General features: G+C 38.4%; 2 protein-coding genes across 3 annotated transcripts; one reads left to right on the forward strand and one right to left on the reverse strand.

Annotated features, from left to right (window-relative positions):
- Nucleotides 1–86: 86 nt before the first annotated feature.
- Nucleotides 87–2,357, reverse strand: RpLP0 (ribosomal protein LP0). Its single transcript, XM_012373129.2, has 5 exons — nucleotides 2,207–2,357; nucleotides 1,510–1,603; nucleotides 966–1,376; nucleotides 538–882; nucleotides 87–293 (listed from the first exon to the last, which is right to left on the reverse strand). The coding sequence occupies exons 2-5, from the start codon at nucleotides 1,561–1,563 to the stop codon at nucleotides 147–149; spliced, it is 957 nt and encodes a 318-aa protein (XP_012228552.1). The 5' UTR covers nucleotides 1,564–1,603; nucleotides 2,207–2,357; the 3' UTR covers nucleotides 87–146.
- A 419-nt stretch (nucleotides 2,358–2,776) lies between these two features.
- On the forward strand, nucleotides 2,777–21,711 carry yki (Transcriptional coactivator yki). 2 transcript variants are annotated; one of them, XM_012373177.2, is made up of 7 exons: nucleotides 2,777–4,962; nucleotides 15,369–15,583; nucleotides 15,709–15,893; nucleotides 16,009–16,192; nucleotides 16,802–16,861; nucleotides 16,936–17,021; nucleotides 17,593–21,711. In XM_012373177.2, the coding sequence occupies exons 1-7, from the start codon at nucleotides 4,259–4,261 to the stop codon at nucleotides 17,686–17,688; spliced, it is 1,530 nt and encodes a 509-aa protein (XP_012228600.1). In that variant the 5' UTR covers nucleotides 2,777–4,258; the 3' UTR covers nucleotides 17,689–21,711. The 2 variants fall into 2 exon arrangements, with proteins under 2 accessions (XP_012228600.1, XP_012228601.1); XM_012373178.2 differs by lacking the exon at nucleotides 16,802–16,861.
- The last annotated feature ends 2 nt before the right edge of the window (nucleotides 21,712–21,713 follow it).

Here is a 21,713-nt window from a genome sequence, read left to right on the forward strand (position 1 = left end):
ACTGACAATAGTAGTATAATAAATAAAATTTAAAACATTTTTTCAATTGATTTTTATTTTGATGTCAGCAACAAGCATTTATAAAATGTGATTTAAAATTTGTATTTACTTTTGCTTGACAATGATTTTTAAGATGTACATGTGTTTTAGTCAAATAATCCAAAGCCCATGTCATCGTCTTCTGACTCGGATTCTTCCTTCTTTTCTTCCTTCTTCTCCGCAGCAGAAGCATCAGCAGCTGCAGCTGCTGGAGTTGCTACAGCAGCAGCAGCAGTGGCAAATTTGCTTGGATCCTAAAAAAAGTCATTGCTTTTAATAAATTTGAATCTTGATTAACCAAGCACACAACACTTTTACATTGTGTTTAGTTCAGACTGCACTGTTGTGCAATATTTTAATCATAAATCTTGACGTATCAGTGGGTTCAGCTATTTCTAGCTCTGATACGTGAACCAAGATTTCAGACGTGTCAACTTTCATCATAAATTTATTCAAGAATAATTAGAAAACTGTAAGATCCGACATATGAAATCATACCTTGATATATTCCTTAATGGTGGCAGCTTCAGCGAATTCAACATCAGTAACAGCAGCAATAGCCAACAAGTTTTTGAAACCATTTGCAATGCTGTGTGGTGCACTGGCGACCGTAGGATAACCAATTGTCAAACAAACCGAAGCTAAGTTTGCAACTCCGGCCATGAACTTTTCACGAAGATCTTCAGGTTTGATGTCTAGAATTTCAGGTGCAAAAATGGTACCGGAATCATATACTTGCTCAACCAACAGTCCGTATGAAAATGGAGAAATATTCAGCATGTTCAAGAGTGTAGCTTCGGAAGCTCCCACTTTGTCACCAGGTTTAAGAATGTGCACATCATTCTGAAAGTTGATATCACCGTATTATTTTCAATAATAAACTTCAAAAATATTAAATTTGTGGATTCTTTTAACAAAGTACTTACTATAATTTCAATAGTACCCTTGGAGATTTTTGTCGGAATACTCAAAGCTTGGAAAAAGGAAGTCTTCTCAGGACCAAGTCCTGTATTTTGAGCTGGGATGATGACGCTCAAAGGTGCAATGGCTCCCGCTCTGGCAGGTGCACGTACTTTATTTTCCAACAACTTGTCTCTTACTTCAATCAAATCTCCGCGAGTGAATACAAATCCAACATTGCCACGAATGTGAGGAAGCAATTTTTCCAGTGCTGCGTTGCGTTCTATATGACCACGAATTGCTTTTCTCATCATGGTGTTTTTACCCATCAATACAACTGCATTGCCACGCAGTGACATGCGTATTTGTTGCATTTGCTTTGATCCAACATTGTCTGCACCCACAATGAAGCATTTGGGAAAATCATCCAATAGTTGCTAATATTAAGAAAAAATATATTTTTAGAATACTTCAATATTGTAAGCAAACAAATTATCAGGAATTTGCATATCTTGCGAGATACAGAATTAAAATAAAATAATACACGCTAATGAAAATAGAAGTACTTACAACAAGCTTGGTAAAGTAATTTGATTTCCATGTTGCTTTGTCCTCCCTACCCATCTTGAACTGTGTGTAGGGATACCTTACGGAAGTTTAAGGACTGAAAATGATAGAAGAAAGAAATTAGGATATAATGCACGAGAAATAAAATAAAATTCAACAATGTTACTGTTTTTTTTTTCAGACTACATAAAATGTACTTTTCGTGCATAAAACTCGCACACAAGTGGGTTCGCTTATTTCTAAGCCTTGTGTGTTTCCCGAATTTTCAGACGCGTGATATTTTCATCATTTTAGTGCATATTGTTAAACAAGTGATATAAAAATGTTTGTAAATTTAACAAGCCGTATGTTGCACAGTGGCCGATTGTTTGATATTAAATGCTATGTTCGTACTGAATAACTTAATTTGTCGATGTAAATAATATATGTAGTACAAATATAGTATGGATTTAGTATGAATAAGGCATATAGTGTGAACTTGATCAGAGCAAGATGCAATTAAACTTAATTGTACGAAACCACATGGTTTCATAACCTTAATATATGTAATGCGGCTTGAAATAATTATTTAATATATATCTTTCATGTTATTTTTATATGAAAATAATGGACTATAGCATCTTAAATCTATAATAATAAGTAATATAAAAATAGATCTTATAACAACGTTATGAAAATAACAAAGTAAACTGTAACGTACCTCCACGAGTTCCACAACGTTGAAGAGTGCAATAAAGAATGAAAAAGGAAACGGAAGCAGAGTTACAGAGTGCAAACGGATTTTGCGCATGCGCAACATTAGTGACGTGTCGCAACGTAGTGAAATATGATTGGTGCAGATCCAAAAGTATGCTATATCATTCCTGACCTCATTGGTTAACATCTAGTGAATTTGGTCATTTTTTTACATTACATTACTAAGGCCGGATCTACAATAGGTGTAGTTAATTTTAAGTCGTAAGATATGACGTAAAATTGACCAATCATAGTCAATTATTCTTCGCATATTCGTCATATTGTAGATCCGGTCTAAACCATAGAAATAGTAGGAATGGGCATGCCTTGCTGAGCAGAATAAATTCAACTTTTTTCTCTGACGCTATAATCTTTCAAAACGTAGTAAGTAATTACGTAAACGTCACTATTATCTAGCGTCCCATGAATTGTATCTGAATTGAACGTAAGAAGACGAAGAGCAATATCTGCATTTCTGTCACAAGTGGTGTGACAAAGCAAGAAGTGCAGCTATTTCTCTTCGTCTTCTTGCGCATGCGCAAATCGTTCAACTTGTCGGCTCTAGTGGCTAAGGCGCGCGAAGGTGTCAGCGTTCCGTGCCATTAGAACGCGTCGCAGGTCGCCGAATTGTCATCATGTCGCATTAACGTAACGTGCAGGCGGTGTCGAATCAAGTCAGCCAGTTCTCACACGGAGACCGGATGGTGAGGCTGTAATTGTGCCGCGATTCACATGAGCAGCGAGAGAACGAGCCGCGCGACTCTCCCCCTCCGTCCGTGCCGCGAGCATCAACCCTATCGCAACCCGTGAGCGCGTCACGTTGCGATTTCGTCGAAGTGGCTGCAAAAATCCGAGCCCCTCGCCATCCGGCCGTCGTTTCTGCCGGAGTCCGGAAACGAGGCAACGTGTGCAGTCGCACTCGCGCGGTGCCACAGACCCGATGAAGATCAGTGTGTTGTGTATCTCGCCGTCACTGCCCCCGTTGATATCGTCATCATCATCGTCATCGCCATCATTATCGTCATCGTAGTGACATATTCTCGGACAGCGAAGAAGGCGCGTGGGCGACGCGGAGTAACCGCGCTCCATCCTCCTCTCGAATGTGTGCACCGCGCGCGCCACAGCCTCTCGGGAAGACTTTCTGGACGTCCTCGTCCTCGTCGACATTATGTATTTGTCGACGTGTGTTATCGTTTAACTGTTAGCGAGTGCTACCAGCGAGCACGAGGCCAGATCTTCGGAGCATCAAGAGCGTTCCTCTCCCTTCTCCCTCTGTCTCTCTCCCCCTCCTTCATCTTTTCTCTCTCTCTCTCTCTCCCTCTCATTCTCTCCGTCTTCGTGCTTCTTTCTCTTTTTTTCTCGGGTCGCGTTTCCTGTGCTCTCGCGCTCGTCACGAGTCCACGCAGGTAGGGCGAGCCGATCCGTTCGGAGAGAGGTGGGATCGAACGACGAGGAAAGCGAGTCCCGCAGTCTCGATCGGTGCAGTCCGGCCGTAACACGCAGAAATCAAGAAGCGATCGCGCGGTGAGAGAGAGAGGAAGGTAGCCAGCGCGAGGTGGAGGGCGGCGAGGGACTTAGCCCCATCGGTATCGCGGGGGAACGCTGCTGGTGCCCAACATAGGCAGCGGTGGCGGTGGTAGCGATAACGGCGTTGTCCCGATTGTTTTATTCTACCGCTAGCAAGACGTGCAACGTGGAAACAAGTGGAGGCTATTGGCGTCTTTCTCGTGGGAAACAAGACAGTCGTGCAAGGAAAAAAAAAAAAAACGAAGCGGAGACGGAGAAACGAGAACAAGAGGAAGGACTGCTTCGCTATATGTTGCACGCGTTACGTGCCGATAGATACGCGCCGCGAGAAAGACAACCGCAGTTGGGAGTGAAATCGGAGTGCGGAAGCGGAGAACGGACAGACGCAATAACAACGACGAGGACGAGGTGATACACGAACGAGACACGAGACGACGGGAACGTGGTTCAACAGGTAGAAGAAGTCGGGAGCGAGTGAACGTGATTCAAAATGGCGCTGAACCAAGACGTGGACCAGTTGTCCAAGAGCAACCTCGTCGTCAGAATTGATCAGAATTCCGAGTCTGATCTGCAGGCGCTGTTCGACACCGTCCTGAAGCCCGACTCCAAGCGGCCGCTACAGGTGCCGCTGCGCATGCGCAATCTGCCGGATTCCTTCTTCAACCCGCCGTCCACCGGCAGCAAGAGCCCGTCGATCTCGCACTCGCGTGAAAACTCCGCGGATTCCGCATTCGGCACCGCTGTTACCGCGACACCGAGCAACGGTGGAGGCAGCGGCGCGCCTAATGCAGGCACGAACGGCGCCGGCGGCGGCGGCGGCGGCGGCGGCGGCGGCGGTGGCGGCGGCGGTAACGCCGCAGGTGCCGCAGGTACAGGCGGTGGTGCGGGTGCCGGCAGCGGCACAAATAGCGCCGCAGGTGCGGTCGCAGCAGCAGCCGCTGCTGCAGCGGCAGCCGCCGCCGTAGCTGGCCTCACCGTTGCTCATCCCCGCGCCCATAGCAGTCCGGCCTCCCTCCAGCAGACGTATGCTTCGGCGCAGCAGGCGCCCCAACACGCGCCGCAGCCTCACGCGCGTCACCATCATCATCAAAAGCAGCGCAGCTACGACGTCATCAGCACGGTCGACGACCTAGGTCCACTGCCGCACGGATGGGAGCAGGCACGCACCCCTGAGGGCCAGATCTACTTCCTCAAGTGAGTGACACTCTTCTCTTGCGCGTGTTTTGCGCTTTTTTTTTTTTTTTTTTTTTTTTTACTCCGTTCTCCGTGAATAAGAAGTGGTGAGAGGAAGAGAAATATATACGACTTCGATCCTCCTTTCGATACACAGTTTTATTTCAAATCTTCTGTCTTGTAATTTCAACATTTTAGACACACCTTTCTGTATTTCCGTTTCTCCCTTCAAACATACACGCTTGTTTTGCATCAAGGATGAAATCGTGCGATTGAATTAAATCTTATATATTTCTTTTATTTTTGTTTTTGTTTTGGAAAAAGATTTAATCAATTTTACTCGCTAGCATCGTAAGTGTATGTAAGACTTTATATTTGGAGCATATTCATCAATTTATATCTATTTTTAGTTAGTGAAAGAAGTGATTAATTCATTTGTTATAAACTGAGAGATGTCTCCTAAAATTTCGAGCAATATAAATATATTTAATGTACACTAGTTTATGCTGATGCGTTTAATCGAATTTATCGGAGATTTATCAGCCTGAAAGTATTCTTAAAATATACATGGAAATGCAGAATATTTTTATATCCGCGATAAGATTATTTTATACTTTTAAAATCGAGTATAAATTTCATGCTGTGCGTCGTTATGGTTTATTGGAGACCGGTTGTCTTGCGGCTCGGTGCCGCGTCGATAATGCTTTCCGCCACATAGAAGTCTCGCATACCTCAAGGCCGACACTGTTTTTTTTTTGTTTTATCTCGCCGGCTTACTCATCTTCTCTCTACTTGCTCGTTGCCCTTCCGATTCCCTACTGTTTCTCATCATAGACAGTGGGGGGAAGAAAGACGCGGTCGCGGTTTCTCCGTTAAACTCCTCTTCGCTGCTGCCAGCATCTTTTGCTCTGAAAACTGAATGTGAACTCGGGATACTCGACAGTGTATATTGACTGTATAGTTGATTGAATGTACTAATTAACGTGTTCGGATAAATAGAAGAGGTCGTTATTAACGCAGGAAGTTTCCAATTTTTTATGTAACATGGTACATGTCTCATATTCTCCATTAACTCTTTTAAACGTTCTCTAAAAGCATGCAAGGCCGTCAACTTCTTAATTGATGTGAATTAATTTGTATATGTAAGAAAAGTAGATTTCAGAAAAAAAGTGCAATTTACTCGATAAATTTATATAAGATAAAGAATAGCACACTTTCTCACGAATATTTTGTATAAATTTCGAGGAATCTATAGCAATTTATCCAATTTAAAGTTTTATTATTTAGCTTTTACTTAAAATAAAAAATAAAATTCTAATATAGCTTTATTTTAAAGGAAAATTAATTAAAGAGCACAATTTTGTCACCTATTTTGTGTCAAGGCTTAACTCGTGAATCGTGGTCCTTCTTTTAGAGGCGATTATAATTCAAAAATTCACCTTGATCTTTTCCCTAAAGAAGATAAATTTGTCAGAGAATCTACCATTAAAAGATTATGAATCATGAAACAGAGCTTGTATCGATGTTTTTCATAATACAATAACTATTGTGCACGATACTGATCGTAATTTCGGAGTACTGAAAAGGAAATTCTTACAATTAACTTCTCTTTTCTCGTATATACCCTCTCGCTTCCTCTTCGATGTTTTTCATTTGGCTTGGTATGTTCCAGGCTTTCCACCACGCGTCTCAGTTTTCCAACTTGATCCACCTGTGTCATGAGTGCTGAGACTCTCATATATCATCTATCGTGGGAAATTCCATCACTGTCGCTCGCTTTATCCTTTCTCCAATCAATCTGTCAGTAATTCAGACCGCTGGCTAAAGTATTCTTTTAAATTTATTTAGGAATTATTTTCCTTTTATGTTCATCAGAGATACAGACTGTCATCTTCAGCCTTGATTTTTAAAGGACGAGTGCATTTCCTGCAAATTACGTTAGAATAAAACTATTAGAAATAATTTAGGAAAAGAAATTGTGAAAGCATATCCGTTAATCGTTCCACGAAGTTTTGATCTTATTTTCGAAATGTTCGAAATTTATATTCTGCATTTGTAATTCTTTGATATTTTCTCAGAAAAGTGGGGCATTTCTATTTTGCCCATGTCTCTTTTCGCGCGAACATATTTCTGAGAGTTACAAAGAAAGAAGCTCTTTTTAATTTGATTGACTCGTATATTTAGAAGACCTACCGAAGCGGCCGTTATTCATGTGCGCATCTATTTAGTTTCCTACTTAAGAATTATAGAAATAAATATGCAGTAGATTTATTTTCGAAGAACATGTTTTATATAACGTGAAAATCCTGTATTACCGTTAATAAAAAGAAATAAAATTTTACAAAATGGAGTAATAATTTATGGACGAATTATGAAGTTACTTATACATTTTGATCTTCTTGCAGAATGTTGTTTATAATGTTAATTGTTGGCTTTCCGTTCTTCGCTCGCTTCTCTCGTGAGTTTTTGATAACGAGTTTTGGTTGTGATGTATGGTACTTAAGATTTTCGTGCTTATTTATTCGTGCTCTTTAAGTACTCTTTTGCTAGATTTGAAGTCGAAGTTTCAATGGATGACATTAAGCGGTTATCGAGATATCTTTTTCAGATATTGTCACAACTGTAAAGCTCACTATCAATGGGTAAGGCATCGCATTGATATGTGAAAGTAATTTAGAGAAATACGAAGATAATGGGGTTAATTATGCGATAGCGACGTGTTCCGTTTCTCGAAATTTACATACTTGTGTGTTATCGCCGCTGGCACGGGAGCGATTTGAATGGATAATGAAGCACTTTTGCGAATATGCTTGTGGTTCTTAAATGCCTCAGGTAGTATGTTAAGATCTATCTTATTTCACGTATTTTTTTTTTAGAGATAACTAAACGAATACTCAAGTTTATTTTAAATAAAAAATACTTTTACAAATTACTTTAATAAATAAATGTGGGAGATATTTATATGTTTGTTAAAATATACCAAAAAAAATGATTAGAAACGAAAGATTTGTATAGAGAAAATAAAAAGGTTCTATGCGTTGCGTCGAAATTCTACCGCGTATTACGCCATCAAGTTTTCCTGTGCTACACGTGCGAAATTATGCGCATGAATCGAAAGCACACTCGCCTTCCCGTTCATTCCACGACGCGGGAAGTGGAACACAAAGGCACACGAAAGAAAGGGAATGGTCTATTGCGCTCTATTGCCGACTGAATCCGACGAACTATCGATTATACTATCAATATGATCGTATAACGTTTATATCGCCCTGTAGCTATTCTTATCAAAAGTCAAGATTTTGTTTGTTACAAACTGCGAGTGAATCTTTCGATAGGCGATAAATTGCGTTATCTACTCTTCAGATATAATGCATTTTTTCACGATACAATCGGTTTCGCGATTGAAAACAATATCAATATTGATGAATTCAATTTTTAACATCGTACCTCCGCAACAGTTATCGTCACGCTTTTCTCTCCGCACATCTCTCGCATTTTTTTCTTTTCTTCATCGGAGTTCAGTTTCTTCCAAGTTAAACACGCACTCCATTTTCTGCAGAACGTCGGCGAATTTTACGGAAATAAAATGTAGAGCTCGTTTTTTTTTCGGTAGGCGTAATACGAGGCGCAGTGAGCGTGAGCTCGTCGGTAAAACGCGATGCAAGGTGCAGCGAAGCGAGTTGCTGCGCGCTTATTGCATTATGCGGTAATGATCACCGCGTCGCGGCGAGACTGTTTTTCTTCATAATGACATTATAATAACAATATTTGCCATTTGTAACAATACTGCAAAGAAGTGTTTTGCGAAGAAGAAAAATAATTATGTGCGTAACATCGTAAAAATTAAGTAGAAAAATATACGAGCATAATACACATCTTCATATCTCTACAGCTCTTTCTATGATCGTGCTGTCGTTACATTTCTAAAAATCTATATTTACTTCGGAATTATCTTATCTTTTAGAACCATTTTATTCCGATTGAATATCGACGAAATCATAAAATACCTAAAAGAATATTTCAAATAATAAGTTTACCGTTTTGTAATCACAGTTGCGCGCGTCTACATTATATTTCTAGATATTTGTTATTGATTTCGAATTTGGAGAGATAATTTAAAAATCTAAACACAATTTGAGTCTTCTTTCGAATATTATCGTTGCATTCTTATTAGAGAAAGTACCAGGCGTAATCTGTAATATCTTTGACACTTTGTGCACTCCATTTTTCAAGTTATGAAAGACAGACGCACTATCGATTATCGTTGAGTTTTTAAGGAAAACAACAAACTGATATATATACATATATGTATGTGCGTTGTATCATCCCGAGTATCGTCAAACAAATTCGACGCTCTGTTTTAGTGTCATTTTTGTTCCGAGCACGCGAAGAAAACATGACCTTTTGCCTATTACGCATCGCATCCAGACAAACAATTCTGATTTAGGCCAGTTTTTATGTATTCCAATGAACTTCTTGTTTCTTCATTCCTAGATGCTGTCGTGACAAACACTTCGCGAAAATTGCCTAGTACAAAATATTTAGTTTTATTCGTCGCGATGCATGTTATTCCGAAAACATTTATTTTTAACTTGTAAAACATGAAAGAAACACGGGGATAAAAGAAAAATATTTATAACATAAATTAAGCGTATAAAAATTTATTTGATGTACCCTGAAAGAAAAAAAAACATGCGCACATTGTCAACAGATTGGAGAATATTCAAAAGTGTCTTTTTTGAAACTTATCCACATTTTCAACGAAACATAAATAAATGGCACAGCTATGCTTCATATAAATATTCATTTTTCGAGTAATATTTCTTTCTAAATCCAAGAATAATTGTTGATTATGACTTTCACAAAGCTCATTAATGTCATTAATTATCCATAATGATGCTTATTATATAATGCTTACATAACTAAATTGTTTTACATTGTAAACAGTATTCTCTGATCTAAAGAGATTAATAGTAATTATTTTGATATTCGAAAAATTGCAGTAAAAGTTAATGAAAGTAGTTTTTAAACATTTCAGTTAGTATATGAATATATTTTTTACACAGGCAGTTTTAATCCTTAAATTTGCGATGTGAAATACACGTACAAGAGAATAGTATTTTTTATTTCTTATTTCTAATATAAATCTTGTAACATTTAGAAAAGAATTTATAATCACGCATCAAATTATATTCTCAAGTTTGAAATTAATAATAAGTATAAGTGGAAATCCGGAATTATCCGGATTTATCCGGAAATGTAAATGCAAATGACTGAATCGATTTGTATGCGATAAAATTGTTACTTAAGATATTTCTTCATTATTTCCTAGTTTCGACGATATTTCTTCGGAATAAAATCTTGAGGAACTATTTTCCGCAGATGCGATGGATTCTCGGCACAGTTGTGTAAAGTCTGATCCTTCCTCTATTCGCGTGCCAAGTTTGAAAACCTTAGCACGTTCCGTTAGCCGTACAGATTCATTCTTGCAAAGGTTAATGCAGTAGGCGAGTCACAAAATCACATTGGCCAAAAAACAAATAGCAATGTTAGACCGTTTATATTCACCTGACTCGCTGTTCTCTACGCCCGAAATGCAAAATCCCACTGAAAGGGACGATGACATTCCAGCCATCCAAACGGCCGTGAAGAATCCTCGCGGGAATTCTGAAAGCAGACCTGCAAATTCTATCCGTGCGTTGGTAGGCTGTGCCCGATGCTGCGTCGATGCCAAAGACGCACTTGAAATAAAGTGCGTGATTTTTACACGACGCTTGAATACACGTAATGTTATTCCAATTATTTCTCAGCTTTAAGGGTTCAGTTGTTAGACATTTCTAAATGCAGCCGAGTAGAAAGTCATACGCAACATTGCGCTTGTGCATTTCAAGGTTGAGTGGACCAGCATAAGCAAGTATTTCGTTATCTTTCCTATTTGAACTTTTTTACTTGCAGATAGGCTCGTGATTCAGGTACACGGCAGCTTGGCTCTAGCATGTTCCACCTGGCGCATTTTTATGGAAATACGCTAGGTGGAAATACATTATGATATAAACAGGTATATAACGATAAAAATGGAAAGATATCGTGATAAGATAAGGGAGAAACAAGTAAGCATACGAGATACGAGTGCATCGAATACAGTCGTTTTCAAATTTGACTACAAATTTTTGTTACCGATCCGAAAACGACTCTCAATGAAAATATGTAAATAACAATGGTTTTCGCGTGAAATTTACCGTTGGTGACACATCGTAACACGCCATCGTTGGCAACGATGCTGTTATCTCGTCGCGCCGCACCGTGCTGCGCCGAGGCTAAAGACCTCGACACACCTGTACGCGAGAGAGCTTGGACGACAAATGCGAATGCCAGACACGAGGATAGATCGCCGAGAGTGCGGAGCGAACGTATCGAAAGTTTAAGACAACTCTGAGCGACGCGCGGCGTATACTGTGTAAGAAATTTGCTCAGCGTAGGAGAATAAGATTCTTTTACGCGGACACACATTTGACTGTATATTTTACGTAGTCTTTGCTTTTGGTGTAGAGATTTTTTTCATCTCAGTGTATTAATCTGAAATTTCAAGATTATTTATATGCTGTACTGATTAGCACTGAATGATTATGAAAATGATTGCGTAACGATATATTTTCGAGCGATTTCACGCGAGAAATGGTTTTGCATACCAAATTGCGGCAAGTCATTAAACAGGTGTAGAAAAACATGCATATTGAGTGCGGAAACATCAACAAAATTATACGACCACGCTTAAAACGCTGTCTCAGAGTAGCCAAAGATTAGTTTTGACGTTTCTAATGCGAGGATATTTGACATTTTTTTGTATATTTTTAAACTGCGATTTTAATCGCTGTCAAACATTCACGCTACGTTATATATATATAGATGAAAGGTCATATCAAATGTATCACTTATTATAATACTATAAGACGAATAAAAATAATTCATTACATAATATATCTGCAAAATAACGGGATTGATTTTATTCAAAGCATGTCCCTTCGGCATCGAGATAAAGCGTTGGGCACGTTCGATCAATGTATGAATATTCTGCAAGTATGTTTTTAGAATTTTCTAGAAGATCTTCATTGCGGCTGTAAATAGCTAGAATGTCATTTGATTAGAATTATTCATTTTATTAGAATGTCGTTTCATTGGAATTTTAAATTTTGGAAATAGAAAATAGTCGCCAAATTAGGTATTTATAATCGATAATCAATTCCTGTTATTTGTTTTTTGACCAAAAAATCACGTACAGCCATGGTACTCTATTTTTTATAGATATCGGTCGTTCATTTTCAAAATGGTATGAGTTAAGTTTCTAAATACATAAAGTTTCGAGATTAAAAATTCATGCGATCTCAACAATTTAACAAGTTGTAAGAAACTTATGTCGCTGATAAAATAAACGCTCAATTAATTTGTTAACTTCACGAATTAAGTTATTCGATGCTAGCGTCGATATAATTCACCGCCGACACAAGTTCGTCTTGATCAAACATCTTTAAACTCTGTCTGTATAGTTTTCCATCTACGCAACCTGCTTGTACTTATATTTAACTCATTTCCGGTCTGCGTTGCATAAACTCGTGCTTAAATGCAAAACGTTCGATTGCGATAAGATTAGAGTTTTATTCAAGAGCAATTCCTAATGAATGAGTGCTCGTATCTCAAAGCCATATTCTCTGAAAGTATTCGTCAATAGTAAAATTCAATTCACAATAAGCTTTTCAAACTTCTACATTATGAAATCTTTAAACATTCAGAATTTCTAGAGAAACGCGGTTTTTTTAAGAATTTCAAGCGATTAAATAGCACTAGATCTACAGAGATTACTCAAATGAAAAGCATCTCAACACCAGTTCAATCTAAGGCCGATTATACACAATTTTTTCTTCTTTTTTTTATCGAATTTCTCATGTTTATGCTTTAAACACTTGTCTGTATCCAGTTTGAAATTTTGGAAAAAGTTTCTGCTTGCAACTGGAAACTGTTTTCTTTTTGTTTCGCATCTAGTTGTGGACTGTCAGAAGATCTTCAAAAAATCAACATTATTCGCTGGTTACGCAGTTTCGTCGGCTAGTCGGTCGCGTAAAAGCTGAAATCACGGGACACTCGCTGATCTTGGGAATCGTTAGGTTCTTAGGTCTATGGTCCAAGTTGGGATCGACAAGAACTCACGCATCTCTCTCTCTCTCTCTCTGTCTCTCGGAGAATAAAGAGGACGAGGGCGAGGGTGCCTGTAGTAGAGAAAGGAAGTGCAAGGGGTGGGCGGAGTGCAAGAAGGCTGCGGCGGAGGAAAGCGGAGAGTCAGCACGAGCAGCGGAGCGTCGATGCGAGAGAGTGTCTATTTACGAGTTGTCCGGCGCCGTGATGTCCGGAGTAAAAATACACCGTAGAGCCGCGTATACCGTGTGTGTACGCGCGCCACACAGAACCCTCTTATAAATTCTCCAACGCGCTCTTCGGCTCTCTCGGTCAGCTCGACGCGCTCCCCCCCCCCCCCCCCCGCATGTTTCTGTCGCTCTCGGTGTGTTCGCCGCAGCTTGTGGAAGATCGCGGATGGGGGGAGGGGCGGAGAGGGTGGGGCGAGAGGGGGAGAAAGGGATGCGGCGCGGCGCCGCTCCTCTTCTTGGACCGCGGCCAAGAGCTCTACGGCAAGTAAGAGAGAGATTGGAGCCTACGCTCATGTCGCAGTTAGGGCGAGAAACACAATTGCGCCATCGTTATATAGGGTGTCTCTCATTCACTATGAGTCTAGGCTGTGTGATTAAATATAAGTCGATGCTTGATAAATAGCGCGCGCAATACACACGAATACATCAAATTCGGAATGCATATTATCAACAGAATTGTTCGGAAAACATTTGAGAGGAAGAAAACAATACGTAATCAATGTTTAACACAATTGATAGCATTTAACAGTATTTTTTTTTGGAGACTGTGAATTATATCTTACTAAAAATATACATTCTATAAATCATTTTTTTATAAATAAATATATATATATATAATTTATATTTTTATTTATAATTTCTATAAAATAAAATGTATCCATTAGACACGAGCGATTTGTGAATCGCTCAATCACAGTCAATAAGTTATAAGCACTTTGACATGACTTTTAACTTCAGTTTTTTTTTAATTGAAAACGACGAAAGCTGTATCCGATTAGTCTCGAGATGATTAAAGAATCGATCCGATCCATCGATTCAGCACGTTGGATTGGCGTGGTGTTTACAAACGTGTGTCCGTTGCAAGGCAGGTACGCGTCACGCGCAGGTACGCGTATAGCCCGGTGTGTGGGTGCAGAAATATAATCGCGCAATGACGTCATGCATACGCGTGTTGTACAAAACAGACTTGCTCTTGTTTTTTTTTCGCAATTTTCCGAATTGTGGCGAATTCATCATTGCGGCGAAAAGGAAAAGTTTCTTTATAAGTGCTACTTCTCATTTATGTTCAGCGAATCGTGCACTCCTAATAGAGTCAGAAAAATAATCTTTGTTATATTATTTCATAGTAAATTAACTTAAACGATAGGACGAAAAAATTAACAATTGAACGATAAGTTATCAAATAATAATTTAGAAGAAGAATCGTCGAGTTGCTTGAATGAGATCGAGTGAACTTGAGATTGTATTATTATAGAATTACTTTACATTGCAAATTTTAATTTAAGTAATAATATTTATCTGTGATACACATGTAATTATAATGTACGTGATATATTTTTGTTAAAATAAAAAATTATTCTTTATTTCTCGAGTAAGATGTTATTCGTCATTATATATAAATTTGCTTAATCCGGCGATAAAACACGTATAAAAAACCTGCAATCTACTTTTATTTCCACAACGTATCAAACGTTCCTGCGAATTATCGTAAGCGTTTCACGCGTGTATGTAATAAAAAATTAGCAGAATTAAAAGACCGTCTTTATTTCGGGTGTTAAAACCTACGCTCTAGCCCACATCGCCTCATTGCTTCGCCTCGATCTTTTGAATGGAAGTATTTTTAGCGCACGCCTACTATATGTGGACAACTGTACGCGCCGCGCCGCGTATTTAGTTTCCGTGGATCGTGCGGTTTAAATCGAATGCATCAATGTTTCCGATGCGACGTCGTGCGGAAATTAAAATTCGCACACTTACATTCTTTTTAAAAGAAATAATGCGCCGAGTAAATACATTTTCACCTGTGGACTAGTCGTATATCAATTATTTATCCAACACTATGAATCTAAGATGAAGCTTAATTTTTAATTGCTTGTTAATTAGATTGAAAAGTTTGCTCAATAGAATTTACGTATATCATTCTCTCTCTTTTTTCTTACGGCTATTCATAATTACTCGTCGTTCTTTCGTGCATATTGCTTAATTTTTGAAAAACAACTCTTTTTGCAGTCACTTAACGCGCACTACGACATGGGAAGACCCCCGCAAAACGGCTGCGGCTGCAAGTGTAGCGGCGGTAGCTGCTGCAGTCGAAAGCAGCAAGTCTACCGGAAACTCGCTCGGACCACTGCCCGATGGATGGGAACAAGCGCGTACAGCCGAGGGCGAGATTTATTTCATCAATCATCAGACCCGCACTACCTCGTGGTTCGATCCGCGAATCCGTAAGTTTCATTGAATTTCTCTTTCTTCCTTCAGTGCTGTAGAACAACCCCTTTTTTTTTTTTTTTAGTTATTATGTTGTTTTTACTTTCCTTCATGTATCACTAATGTGCCATTGTTTCTTTAGCGACGCACCTCCAGAGAACCCCGGCGTCCGGCGCGATGCTGCCGCAGAGCTGGCTCCAGCAATCCACCGGCGGCGGCATCCAGAGCAATCAAAGCCTACAGGCCTGTCAGCAAAAACTGCGTCTTCAGTCACTACAGTTGGAACGTGAACGCCTTAAGCAACGGCAACAAGAGATCATGCGCCAGGTTAGCATAATTGAAAGAGAAAGAGAATATTGCGTCGCGACATGGAGATTTAGATTGCGTAATGCGTGCGTAATCATCTTCGATATTTCATACGCGCGTCTCCACGTTGTTGCAGCAAGAGATGATGATGCGGCAGACCACAGACGCTGCCATGGATCCATTCTTGTCGGGCATTAACGAGCAACACGCGCGCCAGGAGAGCGCCGACAGCGGCCTGGGACTTAGTTCCGCTTACTCCCTTCCTCATACGCCGGAAGATTTCCTCGCCAATATGGATGATAACATGGACGGCACGAACGGTAAGAGGGCGTTTTTCGCGGAATTTTTTAGAAAATAAACTTTCTCATGCAAGATGAGCAGAATTCCGACAACTTTGACGACGCGATATCAATATTTATTTTTTAACAATTTTTTTCTAGCAGAAGCAACCTCTCAAAACACAGTTTTTAACTTTTGAATTAGATACATAATAAATAAATACGGAATTTGTATATAAATATATTTGTTATACTTAATTTATGTGTCTCTTATAAGTATTATCCGTATTTGAGTGCTGAAGATCGCAAAAATGCATGCAAGTGATCGTGATTCTTTTATTCATATTGAAAAATGTTAACAAGCATTATTGCGTTTTTCTTTTTTACTTCACCATTTAGCTCATATTTTGACCAATAACGCGAAAATAACCGTCGAGTTGCAATGACGCTTTGCAAAAATTTTCTTTTCTACCGTTTTTATATCGTGTCGTCAAAGTTATCAGAATTTCTCTACAAGTTGTCCTGAAATTGTCGCCATCACCACATTGATCAAAGAGCTAAGTTAAAAAAGTTATGGTTTGTTTGCTTTATTGTCAAGAAGTCAATTTTCGATCTATGAACAATTTTTTTGCGCGATTGTTCTGATTGCAGACAGGCACTGTGTCTTGAATGATCTTACGAAACGATTATACCGAAGCCATAAGTATATAAGTACATATTTGCAACAATATGAAATTGCGTTTGATCATACTTGGAATTTTTATTTATGATTTTTTCTTTTGCAGACGGAAGCGCGCCAATGGAGACACCTGATCTGTCAACTTTGAGCGACAACATCGATTCGACTGACGATCTTTTGCCGTCGCTTCAGGTGAGTCTCCAACACAACGACAGCTGTCTGACACTTGGCGTTCGGCGACATTTAAATGTCTCGCTACTCGCGTGTCGACGGGTTTTTAACTATTGAAATGTTAAATGTTAAGTTTTACGGAAAAGATATTATGTTTTCGTCAATTTTTAAAACCGGTTGTAATTTTGAGAATAAATATGAAAAACATGTAAATTATATACTAGGTATAGAAAATAATTCTTTCCGATTGATCTTACCGCAAAGCCGTCAAATTTTTATCGCAACAAGCTAGCCGAAAGATGACGAAAGATCATCGTCAGAAATAATGAAGACTATTTCAATGATTGAGCTCTTTTACATCTTGTTTGGATTTTACTAAAATCGGAAAAAATTTATTTCCGCATCTAATACATATAAAACACATAATATGAATATAAAGTGTATATAAAATATTAATATCTGTGGCAGAAGAATTAATTACATTTAAATGCCGTAATTCATTACCGTATATTATTATCACGATCGGACTCGATGTGTTAATCCATCGCGCTGTGCACACAGTTGTTTATATCCACAATTATTGACGTTTCAGCTGAGCGAGGATTTCAGCAGCGACATTTTGGACGACGTGCAATCACTCATAAATCCTAATACGACAAAACCAGAGAACGTGCTGACGTGGCTGTAGGACACACAGGTCATCCTCGTGGCGGATTTACGCAGTTCGCGTGATCGGCCCGGTAAATAGTACGTGCGTTGTCGATAATGTTCAATCAACATGACGCGGGGGATTCCTTTTAAGGAAATCGCAGCAATAACAAAGTTCGATTATTTCATAAGAGACACGCACGTTCGTTCACGACACAGTTTTCAAGCTTAGGTATACAAGTGGCCTTTAATCACGCGTCATGCTCACAATCTAGGCACTTATATATACATACATGTATGTGTGTGTGTGTATATATATATACATATGTACGTATGCAAGTATAAGGAGCCTCATTCTTCTGGCCTCCCTCTCTCTCTTTCGCTCTCTCTCTCTTTTGCTAAGATATAGGGTGCGAATGTGTGTTTGTGTGCGTGATGCGAATGTCCAAGCGTTTTGTATATAAGTTTATATTTCCTATATGCTGTCCGAGTAAAAAGAGAGGGAGAGAGAGGGGATGCAGAAATGGATATCTCGACAACAGCATTCAACGCGCTTGTCAAGAGAGAAGAAGAGAAATTTAAAATGCTTCTTAGCAACGTTGAGAATAAATAAATACGTTGTTGAGCTATTATATTGTGATTCCAGATGCCGGCGAAGACACATGTTAAATTTCTTCTTTTCTTTCTCCCATTAACAATTGAGCGCGTCGAATGTTGTTGTAACTCCGGATGCGATCTGATACCATGACGTATCAGTTTTTATGATTGCATCTCTCTCGCGAAACTATACGATCGCAACATCTTATGATATCATAATGCATCATGTGCTTATAGACTTTCGACCTACTTGTCGACGTGTTCTGAGAGGAGAATATCGTAAATGCGATTGATCGCAAATGTGTATTATGAGAGATCGTCAATTTTGACGAATACGGAAGTCTTCGTTAGAACAAATCCTGAGATATTTATACTTCCAGTTTGTAACTACATCTTTTAATAGTTTGCGTGCAAAATGACTTGCAAAAACTAATAGACAAGCTTTCGATTGATTGCAAAGAATATTTTAATCCGACATAATATTTAAATTTGAAAATTCTATATTTTGTATGCATATATAATAATTAGTAGTACGATGACAGTTGGATATTCTGCGCGAATTTCGGTTGTTTTTTTTTTTTCGAAAGTTCGAATTATGTGAGATTATTATCTCCCGTTGCCAGACAACAACCAAACTTGCTCCTGACCCGGTGTACCTCGATTCCCAATTGTGTGAATCCCGCCAGACCGAAATTCGCGTAGAATGTCATCGTACTACTTGAAATCCGTTAATTTTAAAAAATGATTTATTAATTAACTACGCTGCGGGTCAACAAATTATTAGGATCAATAGATTCGGGATAAAACGCTTAATCTTACATGTAAATAATGCTAAAAATTTTCACAAATGCATAAATTAATTGTTTCTATTTTGGACCTTATCGTTTTTTGAACATTGATTCATTGTTAAGTTTTAAAACTTGTTTACTGTAGATGGAATCAATAGTTATAATACTAGATTCATCATTTTAAAGGCATTTTTAGATGCACGAATATTCAACATTATCATTGGAAATGGTGTTACAAACTTTTACGAAGCGTTACGAAGATATAGTTGCAATCTGGGAATGTAAATTGTGATTGACTAGCGAAGCTCTTTACATTACTATTTTGAGGAGAATTTTTGATCTTCGGAGATTATCTTTGAAGCGATCGGAGCGTTATGGAATTCTGATTGTACGGATGATTGTACAATCTGTTACTAAATGAAGAACGAGAAGTTTTTATTAGCGCGCAAGTGCTGGTCAGCGAAAACCGTAAGTCGTTATATTAATTTACTATGAAGATATTTTGCTCTTTATAAGCGTGCGAAAGGATTTCATTACGAGTTCAATCGATTAAAATTCCACAATCTAGTTGAGAATAAGAATGTTGTTAATATGCAAAGATTGTGACAAGTTCTTTGAAATGCTAATTTTGAGACATATTATAGGTTGCAGCGGAATATTTGCGGTGTACCTTTTTACAAGCGACATGTTTATAAAGAGCGACGTGCCTTTACAACGAATTAATAGAAGGGCTCAACAATCGTCGTTTTTCAAAGCAATAACCGTCCATACAAAATGCTTATGTCAATCGTAATTATTAAAAATAGGCGACATTTTTGACCCTCGGCTGAATATCTCTAAGGGGGGTAAATATAAAATCAGAATATATATATATATATACTGTACACATATATATATATATTTTTTTAAATATATATATATATTTTTTTTATATGTAAAGTCTATACTTGTTACGAATTGCAGTTACATCGGTATTTTTCGAGAAATCATATTAGATTGTACATTTATCTTACGTTTTATACTATTATGCAGTTATACAGTGGAGGTTGCAAGAGTCAACAGATTATACAATATTTACTGGTTTACCTAAATATTTCTTAGCCATAGGGATTTCTCTCACGTTTCATCCCTTTATTGGTACAATGGTGCTGGCGTGACGAGAGGAAAAAAAAACCGTCGAATGCCGAATTTTTTTGTTTTGCGGATTAACTCGGCCTATTTATTACCGAAGAATCAGAATAATCTCGGTAAAGAAGATAACGCACGTATACATGCAATTACATGTGGCAGCTTAGAGCGTACAGGCTCACGCAAAGGCGTGAAAGTTTTTAGCGACTGTTTCCGTGCGGACGATAATATTCAATAACGGCCATTAATTTATCATTGTTTAACGAAGATTGACGTAACCGACAATAAATATTAATGTGCGCAGACTGTACATGAAAAATAATTATGTCAATTAGATATGAATATTGATCTTTGTTGAAAGGAACAGTTTAATACGTGCGATATTTGCGAGTTTGTCGCGAGAACAGTCGAAACAGTCGCGCAAATTTCCGACCTTCGTATGTTTAAGGACTTCGGTAATCTTATCGTGTAAACTTTTTGTAATGTCGGTTCTCCCGTCTTTTCTCGGCAGTTGAGAAAAGCCTTGGAGAAACGAAGGGGAAACTTTCGTTTCGTTATTCGCACGCTCCTGCGTTGATGTCTCTTCGTTTCAACTGGTTGGTCGTGTGAATGCCGAACTCTCGATCTCTTTAATCCTTTTTTTTTTCTTTTAAGATAGTGAAAAACGAAACTGATCGTGTAAACGTTGATTTGATATTGTGTCACTATATCTGTATTTTTTTGGGCTGAAACTCTGGAAGGCAGGACGTCGTGCGTCGAGCATGAGGAATATAAACTTTCTCATTTTATATAAGCAATTACGTTTGGGTATCGGTTTTTCATCCATATTGATTGATTTGAAAATTGCAATCGAAACATTTTTAATGTATTTTATCAGAGAATAGGAATAGGAACACGCGCTTTGAATTTTATTCAGTTTTGAGTTTCTCTTTTACTCGTTTTCTTTTATTTCCTAATTTCTAATTTTATTCAGCCGCTTTTTATTTTTGTTTTATTCGAATTCACCATGCATTCGCGCCGACGTCCTTCCCAATCGACGTTACCATCGAGTCGAGTAAATTTTCTCTTTGGCGTCACGTGCGTCGATTCGATCGACCGTCTTCCAGGAGCGTCAGATCAAGCGCGTTTAATATATGTATTATTTTAATTGCAATTTAACGATATTTCTATTAATGTTTACAATACTGTATCTTGCTTTTAATCTAAACTCAGTCTAGATTATGTTTCGGGGAGCATTGCGACATGAAAGAACTTACGTAAACGTCTTCACGCGGAAGACATCCTTCAAACAAAAGAACACAAGTGCCTCGATCTACGTCAACCTAAAGCGTAGAATAGATTTTTTAATCGAGACTCCCCGCTTAGGCTGCGCATTCGCATCCATAATATTTGAGATTATATACAAGAATAGAGAGCAATTAGTTGTTTAATATCAGTATTTAAATATGCTCATTGGCAGAATAATTTGTGACGAAAGTTTTTATATCGATAACAAGTGCCTTAGTAATAAACGATAACAATAAATGTATTATTTACTTATGTATTGACAAGC

The sequence above is a fragment of the Linepithema humile genome, chromosome 7 (genome assembly GCF_040581485.1).
Source record: "Linepithema humile isolate Giens D197 chromosome 7, Lhum_UNIL_v1.0, whole genome shotgun sequence".
NCBI lineage: Eukaryota > Metazoa > Arthropoda > Insecta > Hymenoptera > Formicidae > Linepithema > Linepithema humile.